Below are 21,350 nucleotides of genomic sequence, written 5' to 3'. Positions count from 1 at the left end.
TGAGATTTATAATAATTACAGTCTGACCAGGTTACTGTTAGCTGATTGGTGGGTTACACTTCTGCTTTGCTAGTAGCTACTAGTAGTGTAAATATGTGGAATATGAGTTAATTAGGTTGGTTTCTATTATTATTCTTTTCATCCAAATATGGTTTTAATATATAATATATATTTGATATATACCCAATATAGAAAAGTTTAATCAAAATGGTTTAATTGTTGCTCTCATGCTTGTTTTGCGGCATAATTAGTAGTTTGTGTGTTTGAATGTTGCTAGGTGTAACCTTTAGTTTTAATGTCTTGGCCATCATTAGCAAACACTAAAGACTGTGAACATCTTGCCCCATATCAGAGAAAGCTGCTCTTCAGGCCCAGCTGAACAGAGCCCTCCTGTAGGGGTGTGGGGGCTCTTCTTAAAGGGGATCTGACCTCCAACAGGTCAACCACCTCCTACAGGCCTGGTGGCGGCCTAAAGCAGGCAAGAGCGAAGAAAGTAAGGAAGAGGAGAAGGGGAAAAATAAGCAAATAAACAAAAATAAAAACAAAATTCTGCTCTGACCCAGCTGTCCTGACCCGACTCGCTTCAGATCCACCCCGGTGCCTCTTTATCCTCGGAGCCCAACCAGAGATGCCCTCCTAGAGCATTTTAGCTATGTTAGTTCTTTCTTTCTTCCTTCAGTTAATACTGTCCCCCACCCCCCTTTTTTGCACTCTCACCTCTCTATCTTTCACATAGACAACCCACCCAGACAAGCTCACACACACCTACAGGCATCACACATGCTTACTACAATAAGAAAATCTAAGCTAAACATGCTTTTTTTTTCTTTTTATTTGCTTCTTATATTGTTGTTGTTGTTGTTATTGCTGCTGTTTTGCTTTTTTCCTTTTGTTTGTTTGAGTCTAGTTCTCCCTCTTGTCCTGCCTTGTACTGTGTCATGTGTCTCCATGTTGATCACTTGTATTGCACTATAAACACATTTTTTTTAAAAACAAAACTTGCCCCATGTTAACCAATTCTTGAAAGAATTATTACCTTTTTTTTTTTAGCTGATTTTCTCATGTCTTTGCCTCCACGCCTGTGATGGAGAGTCAGATTCTATTTTTGGCAAATGTTTCAAACATTTTCTCAGACTTTGTTGGAAAATTAGATGAAAACAGCTTGGGTTTTTTTGTCCTTCCTTTTTTCACTCTCGCACTGAAAGATTTTTGACCACTGTGTTAACATCCCTAATACAACATAATTGTAGACTGCTCCTGTATCAATTAATACATCTTTAACACCCAATCAATCAAACATTATTTGATTAGCACTTTTCATTCAGGTTAGTGTAGTTCAAAGAACTTAACAGATAACTGGCAACTAGTGAGACTAATAATACAGTAGAAAGATAAACATAATATGATAAATGGGTATTAGGATTGAAAATAAAGAGGAAAAAAAATCGACTTTCCTCTCTTGATCTTCATCCCGAGTCGAGTGATAAGTGGGCGGAGTGGGTGACACAGTAGGGTGAGGCAGGGCTAAGCCTATTGTATGCAGCTGTAGGTTGGGGGGGCCGAGTGGATAGATGGATACCCCCCCCCCGTTTACTTATTGTTGTGGGATTAAGATATCTGACTGCATGTCTGCCTGGCTGCTTCAAAAGCCTCAGGCAAGCCGTCAGTTTGTGGAGACTGAGAGGGAGGGATAGATGGATGGATGAATGGATGAATGGCGGCTTTATGATGTGACTTATGTGTCACTGGCACATGCAGAGGAGCTGTCAGAACTTTCTATTTTATAATACATACAACACATATAGTGTATGAACTGAGAGTGATTGACAGCTATGTTGTAGTGATATATTAAGATGTATAGTAGGTGCTAATGATACCCCAGGGACTCCATGACTTTGTGAATACACCCCACCCAATGCTTTGATACCTCTAAGATACTGGAACACCTTTCATTATTGTACACACTGTGGGATTATTTTTCTTTTTTTGTCACGCTTAAATAAACGTGTGTCTGTGTATGTATGTGTGTGTGTGTGTGTGTGACAGCTGTAGCTCCCATCTCTTTGACCGGAAAAAGCTTTCTTTCATCCTCCACCAGCGCCCATTCCCACCAGCTCCGCCAGTCCCTATCTCCATCTGCGGCGGGGGTCCTTTGTAGTGCTGGATGGCTGTTCGATAACATGCCTGTCAGTGCTTTCAGGATTATCTTAATTAGTGTGTTTTCAATTGTGCACATGAGGAGAATTGCCCCTTTTTTTTGTTTTTTTAGCAGTTACACAGTATTGAAACCAGTTTTCAAAAGAATCGTCAAAGGCGTATGTAAATATGTATGTATATATAGTCTGATCTGGATGTATAGTACATATTTTTAACCATTCAGTCATTTTTGTAATCCACATTCCACAATAATATGTTTTTGTCCTTTCCGACTAAAGATTTAGATTTGATATCTTCAGTATATCACATTTAAAACAGCTTCCATGTGTTAAATTATGTTTTGGAATCAGTCTCTAACATCTCAGTCAGACACAGCGCCCTTCCTCTTGTTTATCCACTTGTACTTTACATACATGTATAATACACTCGTCACCCTCTTCCTACTTCCCAACAACATCCTCCTAATCTAAACGACTAGCTGCCATGAAGCAAAGGGAACTTTTCGTGCGAACGGACTTGCCAAATTTCTTTCTCAATTATCATCAACTTGACTGCTTTGTCATATCACCCACGCCTGCACGTCTCCTCTAAATCCTCAGAGCATTGTTCTAAATTTGCTCATATTTCCCCAAAGCTCTGCTCTTGTGTCACCATCTGAGTGGAATCATACAGTAATTGATTGGTTGCAAAGAGTGACTGTACTACTAGAAAATGTGTGTAAAATTAGTGTAGTACAGTACTGTACATGTATGTTTGACTAGACTGTGCTCGCTACATCCTCAAGAGTTTCATTAGGAGTTGGCATGAATGGTGTAATAATATTAATGCAGAATACATCCATGAGAAAAATGACCTTTCTTTTATAATCATCAATAGTGCTACTGCAGTACTTTAGATTAGAGGAGGTTTGTAAGGATTAGAATAGAGTACAATCTTTTTAACCTTTTTCTAAGTGTTGGTCACTGTCTGTCAGATTAGATCAATTTGTAGTCTTGTCTACTGATACTCATCATCACTTATTTCTTCGTGACACCAGAGAAGATAAATTAACAACATGCTGTGCCACGATTTGCCGTCAGTCACCAGAAATTGATTTGGCCAAAGCAAGTCTGTGTCATGCTGATGATGCAGGATGACACCACCAAAAACTATCCAATGAATGAGTCATTTGTCCGGCTTGTATACGCCTCTCGGTTTGCCTGTAATAAGTCAGTCACACCAAAATGACCAGAACTAATACGTCTCATTTTGTTTTTTTGCTGTGAATCAACTGAGTCTGATGTGAAAGTGACCATTAGATGTATCTGAATTTGAAATCAGACGTTGGAAAGCAGGACTTGGTTAACAGGGATTTTCAAAAGTATTCTTTCTGTATCTATAAAGTCAATGGCTGATATGCAATAAACAAACAAACAAACAAAAAAACCCCACATTAGTCCAATCCTACTGGGTAATAAAAGAAGTAACTTTAATCTTGATGTATGAGTCAACATCATTAATTTTTCATGAATCACATTGGGCTCAGATTTGCTACATATTTTTGCATATAAACCCTTAATAAACCACTTCTGTTCATCTCTTTTGATCTTCTCTTTTTGTTGACAGGAGCCTTGGGGCCATGATGCTTACCAGGGGCCTCCAGGACCTCACAGACCCCCAAACACAGAGCCCACCATCAACGGTGCCAGTCAACCTCCGATGCCGGCCAACAACTACGGGTACCCTGGAAGTGGTGAGCGCGTAGCCGCAGACACACTTGACAAATCACAATGTGCACAATATTTGTCCATTTGAACTGTCAGATAGTCAATATTAGGGTTTGGAGTGTTTGTGTACCCCCGTTATCTGCGACCGAGTGTGTACACACGCTGTGTTTGTCAGCTTACGTGTGTGTGCTCATATACATGTGTGTGTATGTGATTGCCGAACAGCATGACACCCCGCCAAGGCTTCGACATTGTGGAGGGTTTTTTTTTTTTTTTAATTTTTAGGTCACACTAAGCATCTTATAGCGCTGCATTACAAAATTGTCACATCTTTTCCGAGCTCTGTCTTTATATCTCTTTTCATTCTCGCTCCTGCATATTTATAGCGAGAGAAAGGGAAGTCATTAACTATGTTTTTCAGAACGCGACGCTTGCTTTTCATGTGCAAAAGATCTGACCTTGGAATCATTACGTTGATGAAATGGCTTCTAAGTGGGCCAGATTTGCATACAGGGTATTGTGCAGCATGCGTGTCGTTGTGTTAAGAAGAAGAAAAAAAAAAAAAAAGACTAACAAACTGTTTTGAATTCATTCTTTATCTCCGCTCCTCGTCACCCCCCTCCCTCCCTCCCCTCACCCCCTGGGATGCAGGGAGCTGGAGATGCTTTTCTCTCTTAGACTCTGTCAGCTCTCCATCAGACTTGAGCGGCAGTACAGTTACAGTCAATTGGAGGGGAGGTGGGGGGGTTAAAACACAAAGGCTTTACAGTGGCGAAATGTGCTTTTTCCTGTCTGAGAGTTCACAGTTTATGGAAATGTTCGAGGAAGAGTTCCAAGGAAGTTAGAATAAGGCTTTTGTATGGAAATAATTATTTTATTTGTGTTTTTTTTAGTTTTATATGAATGTGAATCGAGCATGGGGTGTGTTTTTGTTTGTCTTTGATGTTAAGCTTATTCTTTCCAAATGTCTGACCTTGCTAAGCTCAGTATTGACAGTATTGATCTTCAAATGAAGGACAAACTGGTTTTAATTGTGTCTGATGTCTGCATTTACATATGACTCTGCGTGCAGTGTCTTGTCACAACTGATTAATATAAGTGAGGGACAATATTTAGAAATATAAAACATTTAAAGACTAGATATCAAGCTGCACGCACGCTTTGAGTTTTTGTTTAGCTTTTATTGTTCAGCACTGGAATAAGAGCAAACTCAGGCAGCTTTACTTTTTGATATTGTAACCAGCGATATCAAGGTAAAAAGAAAAAGCAAATAACTAAAAGGCTACTGCAAAAGTGTGAAAATGAACAAATAACAAAACACCTTTTTCTATATTCCAAGTTTTCCTTTGTCACAAACAAGAGCTTTGATTCCATTCTGATAAACATTCGATTGTTGTGTTTCTCCTCAGCCGCGTATCCCGCTGCGACCGCCAACGGCAGCCACGGTCACTACGGCAACGACGACGAAGACTTAGAGGAAGGTTTCCCCCCGCCGCCTTCCCCCGGCGCTGTGGAGGAAATGAACAGACACTTAGCACTAACTCTACACCCCAGGTACCCCCCCCCCCCCCCTTTATAATGCACACCCATAATGTACAAAACACTGCAGCATCATCACTCTATTAAACTGTGCACAGGGCCAGAGTTATTATATTCTAATGGCACTCTTAATATGGGCTGCTGTGTTATGAGATAAAGAAGAGTCATTACACTAAATATTCCAACGCACATATACATTATTTAGACTATGAGGTCTAATTGCAAAAGCCTATTTGCATTATGCATAAGTAATTATGGTGATATCATTATAGGGGGGAAAAACTGTAGGAGTTTGAAGGCTTAGAAAGCCATGATACTTCTGTAAGTCTATTAAAGTCCTGCTATACAGCCTGCTGTCACACTGACAACAGCAACAATACTGCATTCACACAGCAAACAAACAAATTCCATATGAGGCTCATTAGAAATATTTTTCAAGGATTTTCATATGCGTGCTCTAATCAGACATGGTCATTGAGCTCAATTTCCTTGATTTATTTATTTTTTTTTTTTTTAAAGTTTTCTAAAATGAATGAATGAGCATGAAAGTATTGCATCATTGTTTTTACATGTCAAAGTCAATTTCCTAAAGACGGGATACAATAGCCTGTGAAAACAGTTGTGTAATGTCTTCTGTGGTTCTGGAGGAGCTTTGTCAAGTCTTAGACAATAACTCTCATCACTTCAGCTTTGGCTCGGAGGCTACCAGTTTCTAACAGGGAGCTGTTGTTACAAACCCGGGCTGAGTTTGAAAGACAAGTGTTCACCATATGTTTAACTACAAGATGCTATTGAGTTGCACTATGGGAACTGTAGGATCTAGTGTGAACTAGACTTAAAGTCAGGATATCCCGGCCTCTTCTGCTTTGATTTGACATGTATCCCCACCCCAAGTGCAATACTAAACTGTTGGAGTGTACTTTTTAATATAAAACTCAGATTTATCACTAGGACTCACCTTCGTCTATGAATAAAATCTTCTGTCAGTGTCTTGTCAAATCGTATTTGCAATTTTTGAGCAAATAAAAAAAAAAAAAAATCTTGATGAGGTTAGTCTGGGCACTGTTGCTGTTTTCATCTTACAAATCCTGCATGTTTTGACTAAACAGATGTTGTTAGTGTTAAAGCATCACATGCTAAAAGACATCTCACTCAAATACAGCTAGTCTGATCTGTCAAACCCCATAATAAAAGATCCAGTGAAGAAAACACTGAATTATTTGTTGGTAAAACTAAATGTAAGAATGTGTTTTGCAAGATTCGGCTATTTGACAGTCTGTCAACAGTATCCTAAATGAGTATGTTAGAAAGTCTGCCGTGCGTGCGTGTGTGCTTGTGTGTGTGTGTGTACAGTATCTCATGTGGTCAGAATCTGGCATCAATATTCTTCTTCCCCCTGTAAGTTTATTGGAGACAGTACATGCTATTGTTTTACTGAATCGTGCCATTCAGAGGAGAGGAAATTGAATGATCTGTTGTCTGTGAGTGTTGGTGAATTTTTAAATTGCATTTACTCTTACGTGTTTGGGTGATGTAACCCACAAGTCACTAAACTAGTTAAGATCGGTCGGCTGATTGATAATAAACAACTGTGTCTTGTTTTTTGCAGTGAGTTTCAGAAGCAGCCCTACATGGCTGCAGCTACCTACGCAGAGAGCCCGCTGATCAATCACGCAGACAACACACCACGCAACAGAGCGTCCAAGAGCATGGACTTGGGTGAGCTTACACACACACACACACATATATATAAAACCCTTCATCAGTGAAAGAAGCTCTTGTTTTATTCTCACCATTCTACGGTTGGGCTTTATTTTCTGAGGCACACAAACCATATTGTTGTCCCAAACATCACAAACCAGCCAAACATATGAGTCTAATCATGGACCCAGACTACACACACACACACACACACACACACTCTCAACCACAACAGCGATCACATGCCTCTTATCAGTACATTTCTTTGTTGTGATACGTAGACCTCTTCTATTATCCCCGGCCTGAGGGGATTTGACCTCCTGAACTCATAAACCCAGGGGCTTTCCAACGGACTGGATCGACACGTTGTGTGGTGTGTGTGTGTACGTGTCTGAGTGCGTGCTTTCTGTTTGTGTGTGAATGAAAGGCGTGGGTTTTCCAATCTCATGGCTTGTTGTGTGTGTGTGTGTGTGTGTGTGTGTGTGTGTGTGTGTGTGGAAGGCGAGAACCAAGGGGCTTATTTCCTCGTATTAACCCGAGCTGACCCCTCCCTCCCTTCCCTCCTCTCCTTCCTCTCTTTCTGTCTGTCTCTCCAATCTTTTCATCTTCCTTCTTCATCTCTTATTTTCTTTTTGATACTTTTCCTCAATTTTCTTGTTTTCACTGGCTATTCAGACAAGGTCAGCGCTCTTTTTTTTTTTTTTTTTCTTTCTTCCTTCCCTCATCTATCTATGTATTTCTATTTCTCAGCATTCTCTCCATCTTTGTTTATCTCTCTTTTTTCCTTGCAGCGCTTTCTCTCTCAACCGATGAGTTCATTGCTCTTGCTCTCTTCTATCTATCTCTCTTCCTTCTCTGCCTCTCTCTCTCTCTCTGATTTCCAATCCCAGTTCATTAGGTTCAGTGGATTGGCTTTCTTCCTGCAGTACACGCCTCTGCCACCCAAGCTGATTGGCTTTCATTATGGACAAGGGTGGCCCACACACGCGGACGCGCGCACACACACAAACACACACACTCTCTATGCTCCATCCCACTGAGGACCCACTCCAATACCCACTGCTATCTCTCTCCCTTCTCTGGCTTCTATCTCCATCTCTGGCCATCCTCCATTTCAATCTGCTTTTTTTTTTCTCTCTCTCTCTTTTTTTTGTGTTATCTCTCAAGTTCTATTCATCCCTTCCCTCTCAAAAGTGCTCCAGGCTGAAACAAGGTAGTTAGCAGAGCTGTGTGTGTGTGTGTCCATGTGAGTGTGTGAGTGTACATGTGTAAAAAAAAAAAAAAAGGCAGGAGCTCTGAACACATACAAGACCTCAGATGCTGACCCTGTCTAGATTTGTATTTAAAGAGACAAATTCTGTCTTTTTTTTTTTGCCTCAGGAGAGTTTCTTACATTCCAGTCTTTATAGTCACATGTATCTGAGCTTTATCAGCACAGCAGAGCAGGTTAGCTTTCATTAAACGCCACTTGACAGAAAGAGATGAGCTTCTTTTATTGACCCTGGATGCCTCAGCAAATATTCTGTTGACTCAGAGCCTCCACACACACACACACACGCAAAGAAATCCACACACCGTCTGCTCATGTCAAGATGAATAGTGGAATCACTGACGCTATAGCTTTACTGGGTCTCACCAAGTAAGATTTTTTACCTTCATATTTTGTACTGTAGGTTCCCTGAATGACAAGTTTTTCCTACAAGAACCCAAATGCATTGCAACACATATACTCTTTAAGCTCTGAGTCTTGCATGTATAAGTACTGTATGCTTGATTTTTTGATTGTACTGTGCATTTGAACTGCTTACAGTTGGGCAAATTGTGGATGGTGGTGAAACGGCTCCAAAACAACTTAAAAAAAAAAAAACCTGGAACATTAATATTTCGCTGCCTCTTTGAATTTTAATTAGTAGCAGCTTTCCAAATGTACTCTTTGAATGACATCCATTGGTGAACATATTGTATCATTTCCTGTTATTAGCATGCATTGATTTCTTATATACTAACAGCAAAAATAGTATACTATGACAGAAAATACGTAGGCCACGTTATGTTGAGATACAGGCTCTGGCTACTGTCTTGAAACTATAAAAACGTAGACTATAGTAAAACAAGAAAATAAGACAATATTATAGATAACATCCTCAAGCAAGTCTGACTGCAAGTCTTTGCAAGTGGATGTTTTTTCACTGGGTGAGCAATAATGTCAAGTCAATTTTATTTATATAGCGCCAAATCACAGCAGAAGTTATCTCAGAGCATTTTTCTCATAGAGCAGGTCCAGACTGTTCTCTTTCATTTACAGAGATCCAACATTCCCAGCAAGGTAAACTCTGCTTTAACAGGAAGAAACCTTGAGCAGAACCAGTAGTAACTTTCAGTAGTATCTGAAATATGAAGTGTTTTATGAAGAAACAAAATAATTCAAACAAGGTCTATCTTTGTCTAGTTTGAAAGAGCTGACATGGAGTAGCAGCATTATGCAGCATTATTGTGAAACAATCCACACAGTATTAAGTGTATATCATGTGCAGTAGATGTACAGTACAAATCCATAAAAGAGTAAATGGGAGACAAGGCCTGACACCCTCCAAAGCACACAGACTTGCGTAGCTTCTTTGGGAGGTCAGGAGGTCAAATCTGGATGTGAAGCAAAGCCCATGAAAACAGGTCCAACAGTTCCACCACATGCACAGCTGAACTGACTCTCTGTCATTATATCTCTCTGCCTCGCTCTGTCTGCCTCACTACGTCTCTGTGTCTCTTGATCCAGGTCTCTCCGATTTTCTCTCTCTCCCTCACTCTCACGATGGGCCTTATTCACTAATATGTGCATCGAAATGTTCTTACTTTGCGCACAAAATAAGTGTGTATGCAAAATTACTATTGGATTCATGACACGTGCGCACCTCAAATTGTGTTCTTAATGAATCAGAATCATTCTAAATTGTCAGGCACGTGCCTGCTATCTGTAATTAGCATACTACCACGCCCCCATTTCTCTATATAAGGAAAGCTCTGTTGGAGCGGTGCAGCAGTGGAGAGAGCTGTCACTCACTGCAAAGAGGGCTGTGATGGTAAAACTGTAGAAAAGCGTTACTGTTAGTGAAATGCTAACAATAGCTTCAGAAGTAGACGCGAGAAAAGGCAGATGTAGCTAGTAAACATGTCATCGGCACAACTATTTGGAGCCTGATTGTGAAGCCTGCATACCTGTTGCACTACTACCAAGCAGTACGCCCATAATAAAATAAAAAGTCAGTAAATGTGTAGATCTGTAGAATTGATCTAAACAATAATGATCTAAATTTACACTGAATAAATATGGACTCTTTATGGATGTTTTTTAAGACATTCATGATTTATGAATATGCACCGTCTAAGGCAGTTCTAAATTTGTTTAAGAACAAATTCAGGTAAGAACATATTGATGAATCCTGGATTTGTGTGTGTGTACACCCCATTTGTGAATAAGGCCCAATGTCTCTTATAGTCCTTGTCCTCTCTACCTTTTTCCTCTTTTCTTTTGCCTCTTATGCTCAGTTCTCTCCCTCCTTTTAAGTTCCTCTCTTTCTCTCAGCTACTTTATGTGAGAAGCCGTACTGTATGCATTTAGTTAAGTTAAGGGAGAGTGCACACACACACACGTATATATGTAAAACACTATAAGGTAGCTGACTGGAGGTTAAAACAGGGTTGTTTTTTTTTTACATTTTTAGCCTTCTACTATGGCACAAGGAGACAAACTTGGCTGCTGGCCATGCAGACTTTTATCTTTCCTCCACAGAAAAGGAAGCTTTTCAGTATCTGGCAATAGTTCCCCCCCCCCCCCAAACTTTGAAAGTATTTCATTTTTATTTTATCTGGCACATGTGCACCAAAAATGGTATTTCTATTTATTTGTCTTTGTTGCTACAGATGTGCCTGTGCAGGATTTTATGAAACAGCCTCTTTTCATTTCAGGTTTGCTTTCGCTGATTGTGTTTTTATTTGTAACCTTTTGTTTTTGTGACAGACCCTATCACCCTGCATCTGTCACTTCTTGCTCCCTCTCCCCACTGTTTATCAGTTTATCGGCCTCCTCTCTTTCTCCAATATTCTCCTTTCCTCTCATTTTCTCTCTCCCCTCAACCCATCTGTCCGCCGGGAAAATTGACCTCATAAAAAATGAAAAGGATTATTTAAGAGAAATAGCAGCGTAATGAAAACCTATTATTGTATCCCATGGCGTGCACTGCCTGTGGCGGCTGCCGCTGGCCGACCGCAGTCCTGTTTAGTTAGATTAGGCGGCGGTGGGTGGGGTGGCGACGACGTGCGGGTTTTCTTCTTGTTTTCCTTTTCTTCACTTTATTATTTCTCTCATTGTCTCACCTCTATCTGTTCTCATTTTCTCTCACAATCACAATATCTCTCTTTCTCTGCTCCTTTTTCATTTCCTCCCTCTGTCTGTGTCATTTCGTCTCTCACTAACCCTCCTCCTTTTGATACTTCTGCAGGGAGTCATTTAGGTACCAGCGCTAGTAGATACTAGTATAATCATCCACAAAGCAGCACTGAAGTGATTTATACGCCGCTCTGTATCTCAGTATGTGTGGCTCGTAATAACATGTGGTATTTACTGTGTGGTTTTTGTGTTTTAGTGGCGGATGAGAGCAACGTGGGATCATTGGTCGGGCAGAGAGACGGTGAGTGTTTGATATAATCTTAAACACACATGCATACACTCAGAGAAAACGCTCTTCTTATTTTGTTTCTGACCCGCCAATTTCTCTGTTTCTCTCCCTCGTTGCCAAGCGCAGTTGCAACAGTTAAGCCTCTCTACACACGAAAACAAATTAACCTTGTGTGTGAAGATTCTCATTTTCTCTCTTTCTTTGCTATCTATTCTCAAACATTCTCTTTTTTTTTGCCTGCCCTCTCCTTCCACTCCCTGGCTGACAAAGCTGAGTTGTGAAGCACTTAGTGTCTAAGCTCTGGCTGCTTTATAGCCGTCCAGGTCAGCAGGCCCACAGTGTTCAATCCTCACCCAGCTGACAGCAGCCGTATTGCATTACAATGGCTTCCGCCTCAGTTATTTCTCTGTGCTCAGTTCTGCCTTGTTTTATTTGAGAGAAGTCTGGTTAAAGGGAAAATATAAAGTCAGTTTTACTGTTTTGTTTTACTGAGTAACATTATACTGTTGTATTTCAAACTGCTTTATATCCACTTCATTCTCAAGAATTGTGACATTTTACATTTCTGATTGCAGGAACAACTGTTCATTTGGAATTAACCAAAACTAGGAGGTTCTTAAGACTTTTACCTTGTTATGCAAATGTGTTGGCAGTTTAACATATCAGTGTCATGTCTGAATGAGCACCTAAGTCACTTTTACAGTCCCTGGTAACATTTCCATAACACTTCCATGAGATATATTTTCAATTTTCATTCACGCCAATCCCATGGATGGATGAATAACTATCCAGCGAAATGCTTTACATACATGTGAGCAAACAGGGATCCAGCTTAACGTCCTGTCATTATCTGCTCGTGCACTGTCAGACATTATAAAACAGGCAGCAGAATTTGCTCTCTAACAATGTTGACTGATGAAAATGATGAGAAAATATATTAGCGGATTCACTGTGACAGCATCCCTCAGGCTCAAGATGGTCATTAATTAAGGCTTCAGCGTCAAAATGGCGGTTTAAAAATCCATCACTGACACAGCCTGTGAAAGGACAGAGAACACTCTTCTTCTTCTTCCTCGATATTGTCACTTTCACATCACTGCTCCCTCTACTGCACATGGTGCCAAATATCACGCAAGCGCTGTGTCCTGTCCCGCAAGGTATATTTTACCTAATGAATGTCTGAATGAGAAATAGGTAATATAACATGCTTTTTGTGATTACAGTTATAGTGTCGGATGTCTATGTAGAACATAGTCAACGTTCCAAAACCTGAGGTGAACGTATGTAAAAATGCTCCCATCAAGTCAAAAGCCAGGGCTTCAGCCTGCTCTGAACACTCTGTTTGGAAAGTTACTTCTATTTTCTCCCTGTGATGATGTCAGAATTGTTTGTGTATGCCCACAAATGGCTGTCCGTTCTGTAACCTTGGTTGCTAAGGTAGTTGCTAAGGTTGTTCCACAGGTTGTTTGTGATGTCCACTCATATTTTGGGTTGGATTCAGGCTTGAACATGTAGGGATGTATTTGAGAAGTTTATATTTCAAGTAAAGAACAGGAAAAAGAAGCAAACATGTCTTTTTTTCAAACCTTTAACAGATAAACATGTTTAAAGCTGCAGCTTTAATGACTAGAGTTTGATGGTAGAAAGGTATTTGTTGTCTAGTCCATTTAGCCTTGAAGTCGTCACACCCTTCACTGAGAGCTGAGAGCCCTCAGCAGAACATGTACAGATGACCCTTTCTTTGTCAAGCAGTCGGCAAGCTGCTCCTTGGTGGCTCATCACATGATCTGTTGCATGGTCCCAGAGTGGATGATCTTCTTGACACTGCTGATTTTGAGGCGGAGTCTCTTCCCCGTCACTGATTTGGTGGACTTGACAGCATCAAGAAAAGAGTGATTGTCTGTTACACACACATTGGGCAAATTGTTATGTGTGCAATCACCTGTGGTAAGCTCTGAGTAGAGTGCAGCTAAGAAAACTGCACTGTCAATGCCATCTCTGAGTGCCAAAGTCGCTCCTGCTAAAGTGCTTCGGACAACTCTCCTGATCCTCTTTGACTCTTTTCTCTCCAATCAGCATGATCAGGTGTCCGTCTCGAGTGCCTCGGTCTGGAAGGTTTCCCATAGAGGAATCACTGAACACCACCAGTTTCAGGGAGCTGTCTTTTCCCAAGCACTGAAACCTCAAGGTCACCTATTCTGATTTTAATTTTCTGATAAATTTGTTTGCACAGTGCAGGGTCTGAATACTAGCATGCTTTGTGCTGGATGCTAGGATGGATATGTCACACATTATGTTGGGTCTACTCTGTCTTGCCACCCACAATATTTGGCTGATCTGTGTGTATACTTTGTTACACCTGTATCTCATCCTCCAAAGAGTCGACCTCCATGCCAACGTAGCTGACACTGCTGTATTCTTCACGTCCAACTTCAAAAGCAGCTTTCAAGTGAGGGATGACTGTTGTGGAGAACGTTTCTGAACCACCTCAGATGAATTCATCCACATGGCAAGCAAGGACTCCCATCACATTGCAAGAGTCATCCAGCCAGTAGAACACTACTGGATCAACTTTTGACACAGTCGCTCCCAACTGCTGTATAGTGTCTTTCACTATGTTATACCAATACAAAAAAGCATCTGCAAGGACACAAACACACTACTTCAACTTCCATAGGCTTCCTTTGTTTTGAGCTTCTTAGGGAGGCTGGATGTAGACATTTCGGTTTAACTCTTTACCTTGTTAAAAAGCTGCTTTAATGTCCATGGACTTCAGCTGCCATTTCTTTTGATATACAACAGCCATGATCATTTTTTGAGACTCTGAGGCACATGTCGATGAGTCTTTTGGGAGCTCCTTAGCGTTAATTTCAACTAATCTAGCTTTAGGTACACCACCATCAGGTGTCTCCTTGAGTGTGCATACCCACCTCATAGAGATGCATTTCTGGCCTTCATCTTTCACCTCTTTCAACACATTGTTCTTTTTCCATTTGCTGAGTTCACTGTGTTTGGCAGGCGAAAAGGCATCATCATTCACAGTATGTCATCTTCATGGCAGTCAGCGCATAACTCGGCATGCACAGACAGAACCACTTGAAGACTGTCTACTTGTCCTAGGTCAACTGACCCTGATGTGTCAGAACAACAGGCTCAGTGTACTGCAAATTGTACCAGTTTTTGTGTGTTTCAGTGGCCTTTCCTGCCCGGCAGAGGATTTTTACAGTGTGTGCTTGGCCACTTCTACTATCTGTGTATGTAACTACTTGTCCAGTTTTCAGCCTAAGGTCTTCACAAGCAGTGAATGAGTGTGTCTGTGTTGCGTCAGATTGACCATGATTACCCCCCTCTAGGCTTTACTGATGTGTGAGGGGGCTCACTGTTATCCTCAACACCAAGGGATTCATCATTTGTAGATGTGTTATAGTTATTCTCATTAAGTCCAGCCTTTGGTAACATGGTATGATTGTCCCTTTTTCCCAGAATTGCTTGTGGGCCATTTACCTTTCGAAGCCTGAATTCATGTACCGGAACGTAGGTGCCCCCATGCCTAATAAATATCACCGCACCATCTGGCCGATGACCACACCTGGACCTCTGTACAAATCCACCTGCTTGTAGTAGACTTTGTCCCCTGTTTCGTATCAGTCATCAATGGGCTGCAGCTGTTTACGAAGGGCTCTTTGGATCGTCTCTGCTTATCAGTGAGAACTGAAGGCAGATTTGGGTTCTGTCCGAGCACTAGGTGGTAGGGATTGTAGCCATAGGTATTGTGCATATAGTTCTTTGCCATCAGGGCCTAGTCTAGGCCTGTTTTCCAGTCACATCTGTTGTCTCTCTTCATTTTCATCAGGATTTCAGTGAGTTTAATTATGCCTTTCCAGTGAAGTTTTGCTTAAAAGCAATGGGATATCTGCTGGGATAAGTTCTGTTTCAATTTGACATCTAGTCTGTCATATCATGGCTGGAATTTTCTCCTTCTTTGTAGAATGAACAACTCTCCCATTGCCAAACTTCAATGGTCTTGCACTCTTTATGTCCTTCATTTTCAATAACTCCCTCTGTTAGTCCACTTATGTAACGATCAAGCCTTTTTTCTCCGTATACCGTTCTAGTGCAAGCTTTGTTAATCACAGCTGATCCTAAAAACTCCACCATGAAGATCTCTGTCAGACAATCATTCTTTTGACAACAAAGTAATGTTCCATTCTTCAACAACAATGGTCAATCTCTCTTCTTCTGTCAATTTTGCATGTTTATTTTTGTGTGGACAATACTTTGCCCAGTGCTATCTGCTTTGGCAGACTGTACATCTTGTTCTTCTCCCATATTTGTCGTGTTGATTCGTGCCCTGAACAGCCATCTGAATTTGCAAACTTGACCTACTTTCTCACTTGCCGGTAAATCGTGTGTAGTGGGCAGAGTCCACAGCATCTCCACTCACTTGCAGTTCACCAGCACCTTTCTGTGCCGAAATATTGCCAAAGATTCTCTTAAAGGCTGGCTTCATGTTCAGAAGTGTAGTCATTCCCTCATCGTTGTTCAAATCCTCTGCAGCGATTTTTCCAGTGCATGGTCCCTTGCTCTTCCCATTAGCAATAAGGCAACCGCCAAGGCCTGCTTCTTCTTCTCCAGGTTGCTAACCAGTCCCCAAATTTCAACCTAATTTTTCCAACTTTCATAAGACTTCATTTTGTTAAACGCTGGCTGAACTTTGTAATTGCCAGCTGCCATCCTCTGCTACCAATGTTGGTTCAATAATTACAACGACAACTGTATATATGAAGACTACTGAAACTTGTACTCAACGCCAATAACAACAGCAGCATCCGTTTTTCTCTTACATAGCATTCGCGCCCCTCACACATGCACAGTGAGTAACATAGCACAGATGAACCTAGCAATGTTATGTATTCCATGTGTGAAATGGGCTTCCTAAATTCAGACTTAAAAACAGAAAATCGAAAGACATCACAGTGGAAAAGAAGCATAGCAGCAATGAAAGCTTGACAACAAAGATTTGAAGCATGATGTCATGATTGGCATTATGTTTTGAGTATGCCATTAAATAATAGAAAATAAATGGCTATAAAAAAGAGTGTGTGAAATCGACAAGATAGATGACAGATAACGACAGAAAAGATTGCTTGCAAAGTTATTGTAGCTCGTATGCACCAGTCCCTAAGTTGACTTGTGTATGTGGAACAGTTTGTGCTGTGATAGGTTTAGATATGGGAGCAGTAAATTTCCACTGAGTCAGATATAACTGCTCCAGCATTGCTTCTCAGCGGCCAACACTGGAGGTTGTTCTGGCCTGCTCCAGTATGAATATAAATCAGAGTGTTGCTGACAGAGAGTGTGCATGCTCAGTTGACCAGCTCTACTGTAGCTGGGTTGGAGAAGTCATTATTTTAATTGCGGGGTTCAGCGATGTAGACACATTGCATCTCATTTAAAACACACTGTACGAACCATGACCAGCATTTTAGTTCTGATGCTGGGAGACAGCCCCAGCGCCCTTTTTTTTTTTTTTTTTTTTTTTTTTTTTTACTGTGTCTTTATTAAAACACACGCACCCACGCACGCACACACACATACACCGATCTCTTAAACCCACCTGCAACAGCCAGCTAAGCCCGTTGCCGGCGGAATACAAATGTCCCGAGCACCGTTGCTGACCTCAAATCCCCCACACTCAGCATTCCCACAAGTGGCTTCACCTCCGCCCTCCTCCTCTTCTTCCTGATACCCCCCCCTTCCACCACCACCACCACCACAACCCCCTCCCCTCCTATCCCACTATGATTTTCCTGGCATTTCTGATCAGCACCAGTAACCCTTATGGCCCATGATAAATAAAGCGATCCATTTCTCCGCCGCAGCATTCCTCTCGTCTTGTTTTTCATCCCCTCTCCTGTTGACGTCTCAGCTAATGCGTATTGACAGGGCTTTTGCGTGTTTTTCATTTTTGCTGATGCAGTGTATTTGCCTAGGTTCCTGCGCTATCCCCTCCCTCCGCCCCCCCCCCTTTCTTAAATGGCCTCAGTGTTTCTTTATGGGCTTTGACATATTTCATTAGGCGGATGGTCTTAAGAGGCCTGCCTGGCTTCTTTAATCTGGCTAAAACCCTTTTTCTCTCTGGCTAGAGCGCTTCACTCCTCTCTCTCTCTCTTTCCTCTCGCTCCATCTTTCCCTCTGTCACTTACTCAAGATGTGTCCCACTCTCCCTCTCTCTTTCTTCTCTCTTGATTCTCCAGTCTTAGGAGTCTCCATCTTCAATAGAGCTTTTAGTTGGGTTTTTTTTTTTCTCTTTTTTTTCCCACTTTCATCTTCACCACCACTCTCGTTCTTTCCCGCTTCCCCCCCCCAATCGCTTCTCTCCTGATTATTCTCCGTCTCCTGCTCTCTGTCGCCAGGCTCATCCCCATTTTTAGTATCCTCTCAATCCCAAACCTTCGTCTCTCTCTTCCTTCCCTTTCTCTCTCTTCCTCTCTTACATCCAATTTTCTCTTTATGATCACTTGGATTCTCTTTCTCTCAACAGGCTGATCCTTTTTTATTCACTCTCTGTTATCTTCAGCCCTCTCTCTCACTCCTTTTCTCTTCCTCTCTCTCTCTCTCTCTCCATCCTCTGCAGCTGTATCTGTTCCAGCCTTATGTGATTATGGTGAACATGCTCCAGCCGTGGAGTTTCCTCTACCGAGTCAGCCCCAGCCCAGCATCTTTTAGTGCCTCTGTCTGTGTGTGTGTGTGTCTGTGTGTGTGTGTGTGTGTGTGTGTGTGTGTGTGTGTGCATAAGTGTTTGTACACACCCCACAGACAGCCTGAAGAGTAATGGACAGATATCCCTTCATTCATCCCTCCATTTCTCTCCCTTAGAGTCTAACATCTCCCCTGGCAGCTGACTGCCCTCTTACAACACACCTGGGAGCTCATCCAGCACACACACACTTGCACGCACACACACTATACAGGGCTGTGTAGAGGGTTATACTGCAATACTTAACCTCACACACATCTCCAGTACTTGTTAGTTATACATTTTTGTTTGTTTGTTGTTTTTTTTTTTCAGTCTTTCAGTGTGTTTCTTTCCATGTGTTGTGTTTTCTGATTGCCTGGATGTTTAGATGTTTTGCTAACAGCTAACCCTTCAGCACAGCCACCGGTGCCATCACTCTGTGGGCCCATTAGTCCCCGTCATCTCCTCTCTGCACAATGAGACTTTAAAACCAGCCGGCATCCTGCCAGCGCCGAAGCTTTATATTCACACTCTTTGTTTGGGCGCTGCATAACTCTGCCTCTCACTGTCATTCCCTCCTTACCTCTCTCTCTCTCTCTCTCTCTCTCTCTCTCTCTCCCCCTCTCTCTCCCTCTCTCTTCCTCTCTGCCTCTCTCAGTTCTTTGCATCCGGCTTGTCATTGTTGATTTAAGTGGAAAGTCACCATGTTGCGATGATTTGGATTGATGGATCATTCTGTGTCTGCAAGGCCCATCTGTCTGTCTGTGTGTGTGCGTGTGTCTCGTATTTCTATTCTTGTAAGGACCAACTGTGTTTGTATGAATAAAGTGATGAATGAAAACTTCACTTTTCATCAGTAAATTTAGAATTAGAATCACGTTAATCCACGATCAGACTGTAAGATATCTGCGTGAAAATGGAACAACAGATGTGGGACATTGGGCACAAGAGTTAGTCCTTTTATCCCATGTGTTTTATGGTGGAAGACGGCCAGTTCTGCATCTAGCATAGTCAGGTCAGTGTAATTGGGTTGATTAGGGTCCTATTGCATTGCAGCGGGTCTTTGGTCTGTGTGTTAATATGAGCTCTGATCGCATGGTGCTTCTAAACAAGACAGGAAACGAGAGGAGAGAGGGAGAAGATGACACACAACAAAGATTACCAGCCAGGCTCGTAGTGGGGAGGTTACAATTATAAGGTCGACGTCTTTGACTTAAGCCACCAGGACGTCCCCAACAATCTGTTTTCTGAAGTGAGACAAAGTGAAAACTGTGAAGTGCCGGAAAAATTACATGTGTTACATCTCTTTTTGACCATGGCTGCTGATTAATTAGTGAAGCGTCATGCTGCTGCTAATTTTTGGTGTAAGACACTGTGTCTCTGGATGTCCTTGTGACCATTTAGGATCTGGACTTTTATTTTTTTTTTAAATTTATTTATGCATATCTGGTTTGTGTAGGTTTTCCATGGCTCAGTTTCAGACCAAGTCCAATATTTTCTGCCTGATAAGATCTTTAATATAACACATTTCACAAGACAACAACAGAAAGACTACTTTGTTTGTTTGTTTTTCCTACTTTTGCTAAGTTTTACAATATCTATGGTGTGTTAAATGGCCATTTGGACATCTTGCAGGTCTATGATTGCTATGATGTTATCAGGGTTCATTGTGTAGATGGATATTTCTCTAAGCTAAGTCATGGCAGGACCATATGACCATCTGGAAAGCCAAAAACGTCATGTCGTAGAACCCTGGTGTTAAAGTTAGGCGGATGGTTTAATAGTCAGTGAAGGTCTTCGCTAGTGTAGCATTACAAAGGTGTGTGTCTCAATTTATACACTACAGTTCTCCCTCATTGCACAAGCCCTTTTATCTGCCATGCATTTACAAATGGCACATGTCCCACTCCACGCAGTTCGCTCCAACTCTCATCCATACTCTGCCACCCCCGCCATGCTGCTGTAATCCAGTAGAGGTAAGCAGTAATTATGAAATGGCCTTTTAAGTCCCCTCTGGTTATTAAAGCCATTCATCTAGTTGGAGGCTGAATACACACAGCCCATATGTCCCCATTCTCTCATACATCTAAACAGCTAAACACAATTACTGCCAGAGCAGCGCCTCCATCCAGCTCCATCCTCCATCCTCTGATATAGCTGAGTGCATTCAAAGAGTGATGAAGGGGTGGGTAATGATTGGACAGGTTTTTAATTGGAGTGGAGTTTTGATTGGCCATAACATGAATTGGATTTGCCTTGAGTGGCTGGACAGTTGCCTGGAGCGATATGGTATGAGGCTGGGTTTGTCTTATGATTAGAAAATACTTAGAATATGAAGACAGAGCATTAATGACAACCGCCTGTTTAGCAAAAGCCTGATGCATCTTATCCCTCTGTCGACATACTGCTGCATTATTGTCCAAAAGGATCTAAACATGTTCCTTTTCATACCATGAACATGGGCATTGTATTTTATTTTGAGAGAATCCCACACACTATAATACACTATTTACTCCTGTTTGAGTAGTGTTTGCTAAAAACAACAATGCCCAGTTTTATGACATGACTCAGCCTTTTTAAAAATTGACCTGTATCTTTTTTTTAACACATTTATGTGATCTGTTGGAACTAACAGGCACTCTTTAAACTTCTCACATGGCATCATAGGTTTGCTCTAATAAATGTTTAAAAGCCTGTATTCAAGACATTTCATCTAAGGTGAAGCACGGACATTTTTTTTGCTCTGTTCATTTCTTTGTGTAGTTTAAACCATTCAAATCCATTCATAAACATTTATTGAGATGAAATTGTTACTATCTGTTGTAATTCAATAAC

The 21,350-nt window shown here is 41.4% G+C and overlaps 1 protein-coding gene across 7 annotated transcripts in view; it reads left to right on the top strand.

Moving 5' to 3' along the window:
• pard3ba (par-3 family cell polarity regulator beta a) overlaps positions 1-21,350 on the top strand; it is a 164,235-nt gene that overhangs the window by 72,583 nt on the left and 70,302 nt on the right. For all 7 annotated transcript variants that reach the window (XM_042405179.1, XM_042405180.1, XM_042405178.1 and 4 more), the window contains 4 exons: positions 3,763-3,889; positions 5,273-5,417; positions 7,012-7,121; positions 11,744-11,788. In XM_042405179.1, coding sequence (XP_042261113.1) covers positions 3,763-3,889; positions 5,273-5,417; positions 7,012-7,121; positions 11,744-11,788 — 427 coding nt within the window. The remainder of the gene's footprint in view (positions 1-3,762; positions 3,890-5,272; positions 5,418-7,011; positions 7,122-11,743; positions 11,789-21,350) is intronic.

Source organism: Thunnus maccoyii, chromosome 24 (genome assembly GCF_910596095.1).
Source record: "Thunnus maccoyii chromosome 24, fThuMac1.1, whole genome shotgun sequence".
NCBI classification, from domain to species: domain Eukaryota; kingdom Metazoa; phylum Chordata; class Actinopteri; order Scombriformes; family Scombridae; genus Thunnus; species Thunnus maccoyii.
The sequence above is the reverse complement of the archived record's forward strand: the minus strand, read 5'-3'. Positions and strand labels throughout refer to the sequence as shown.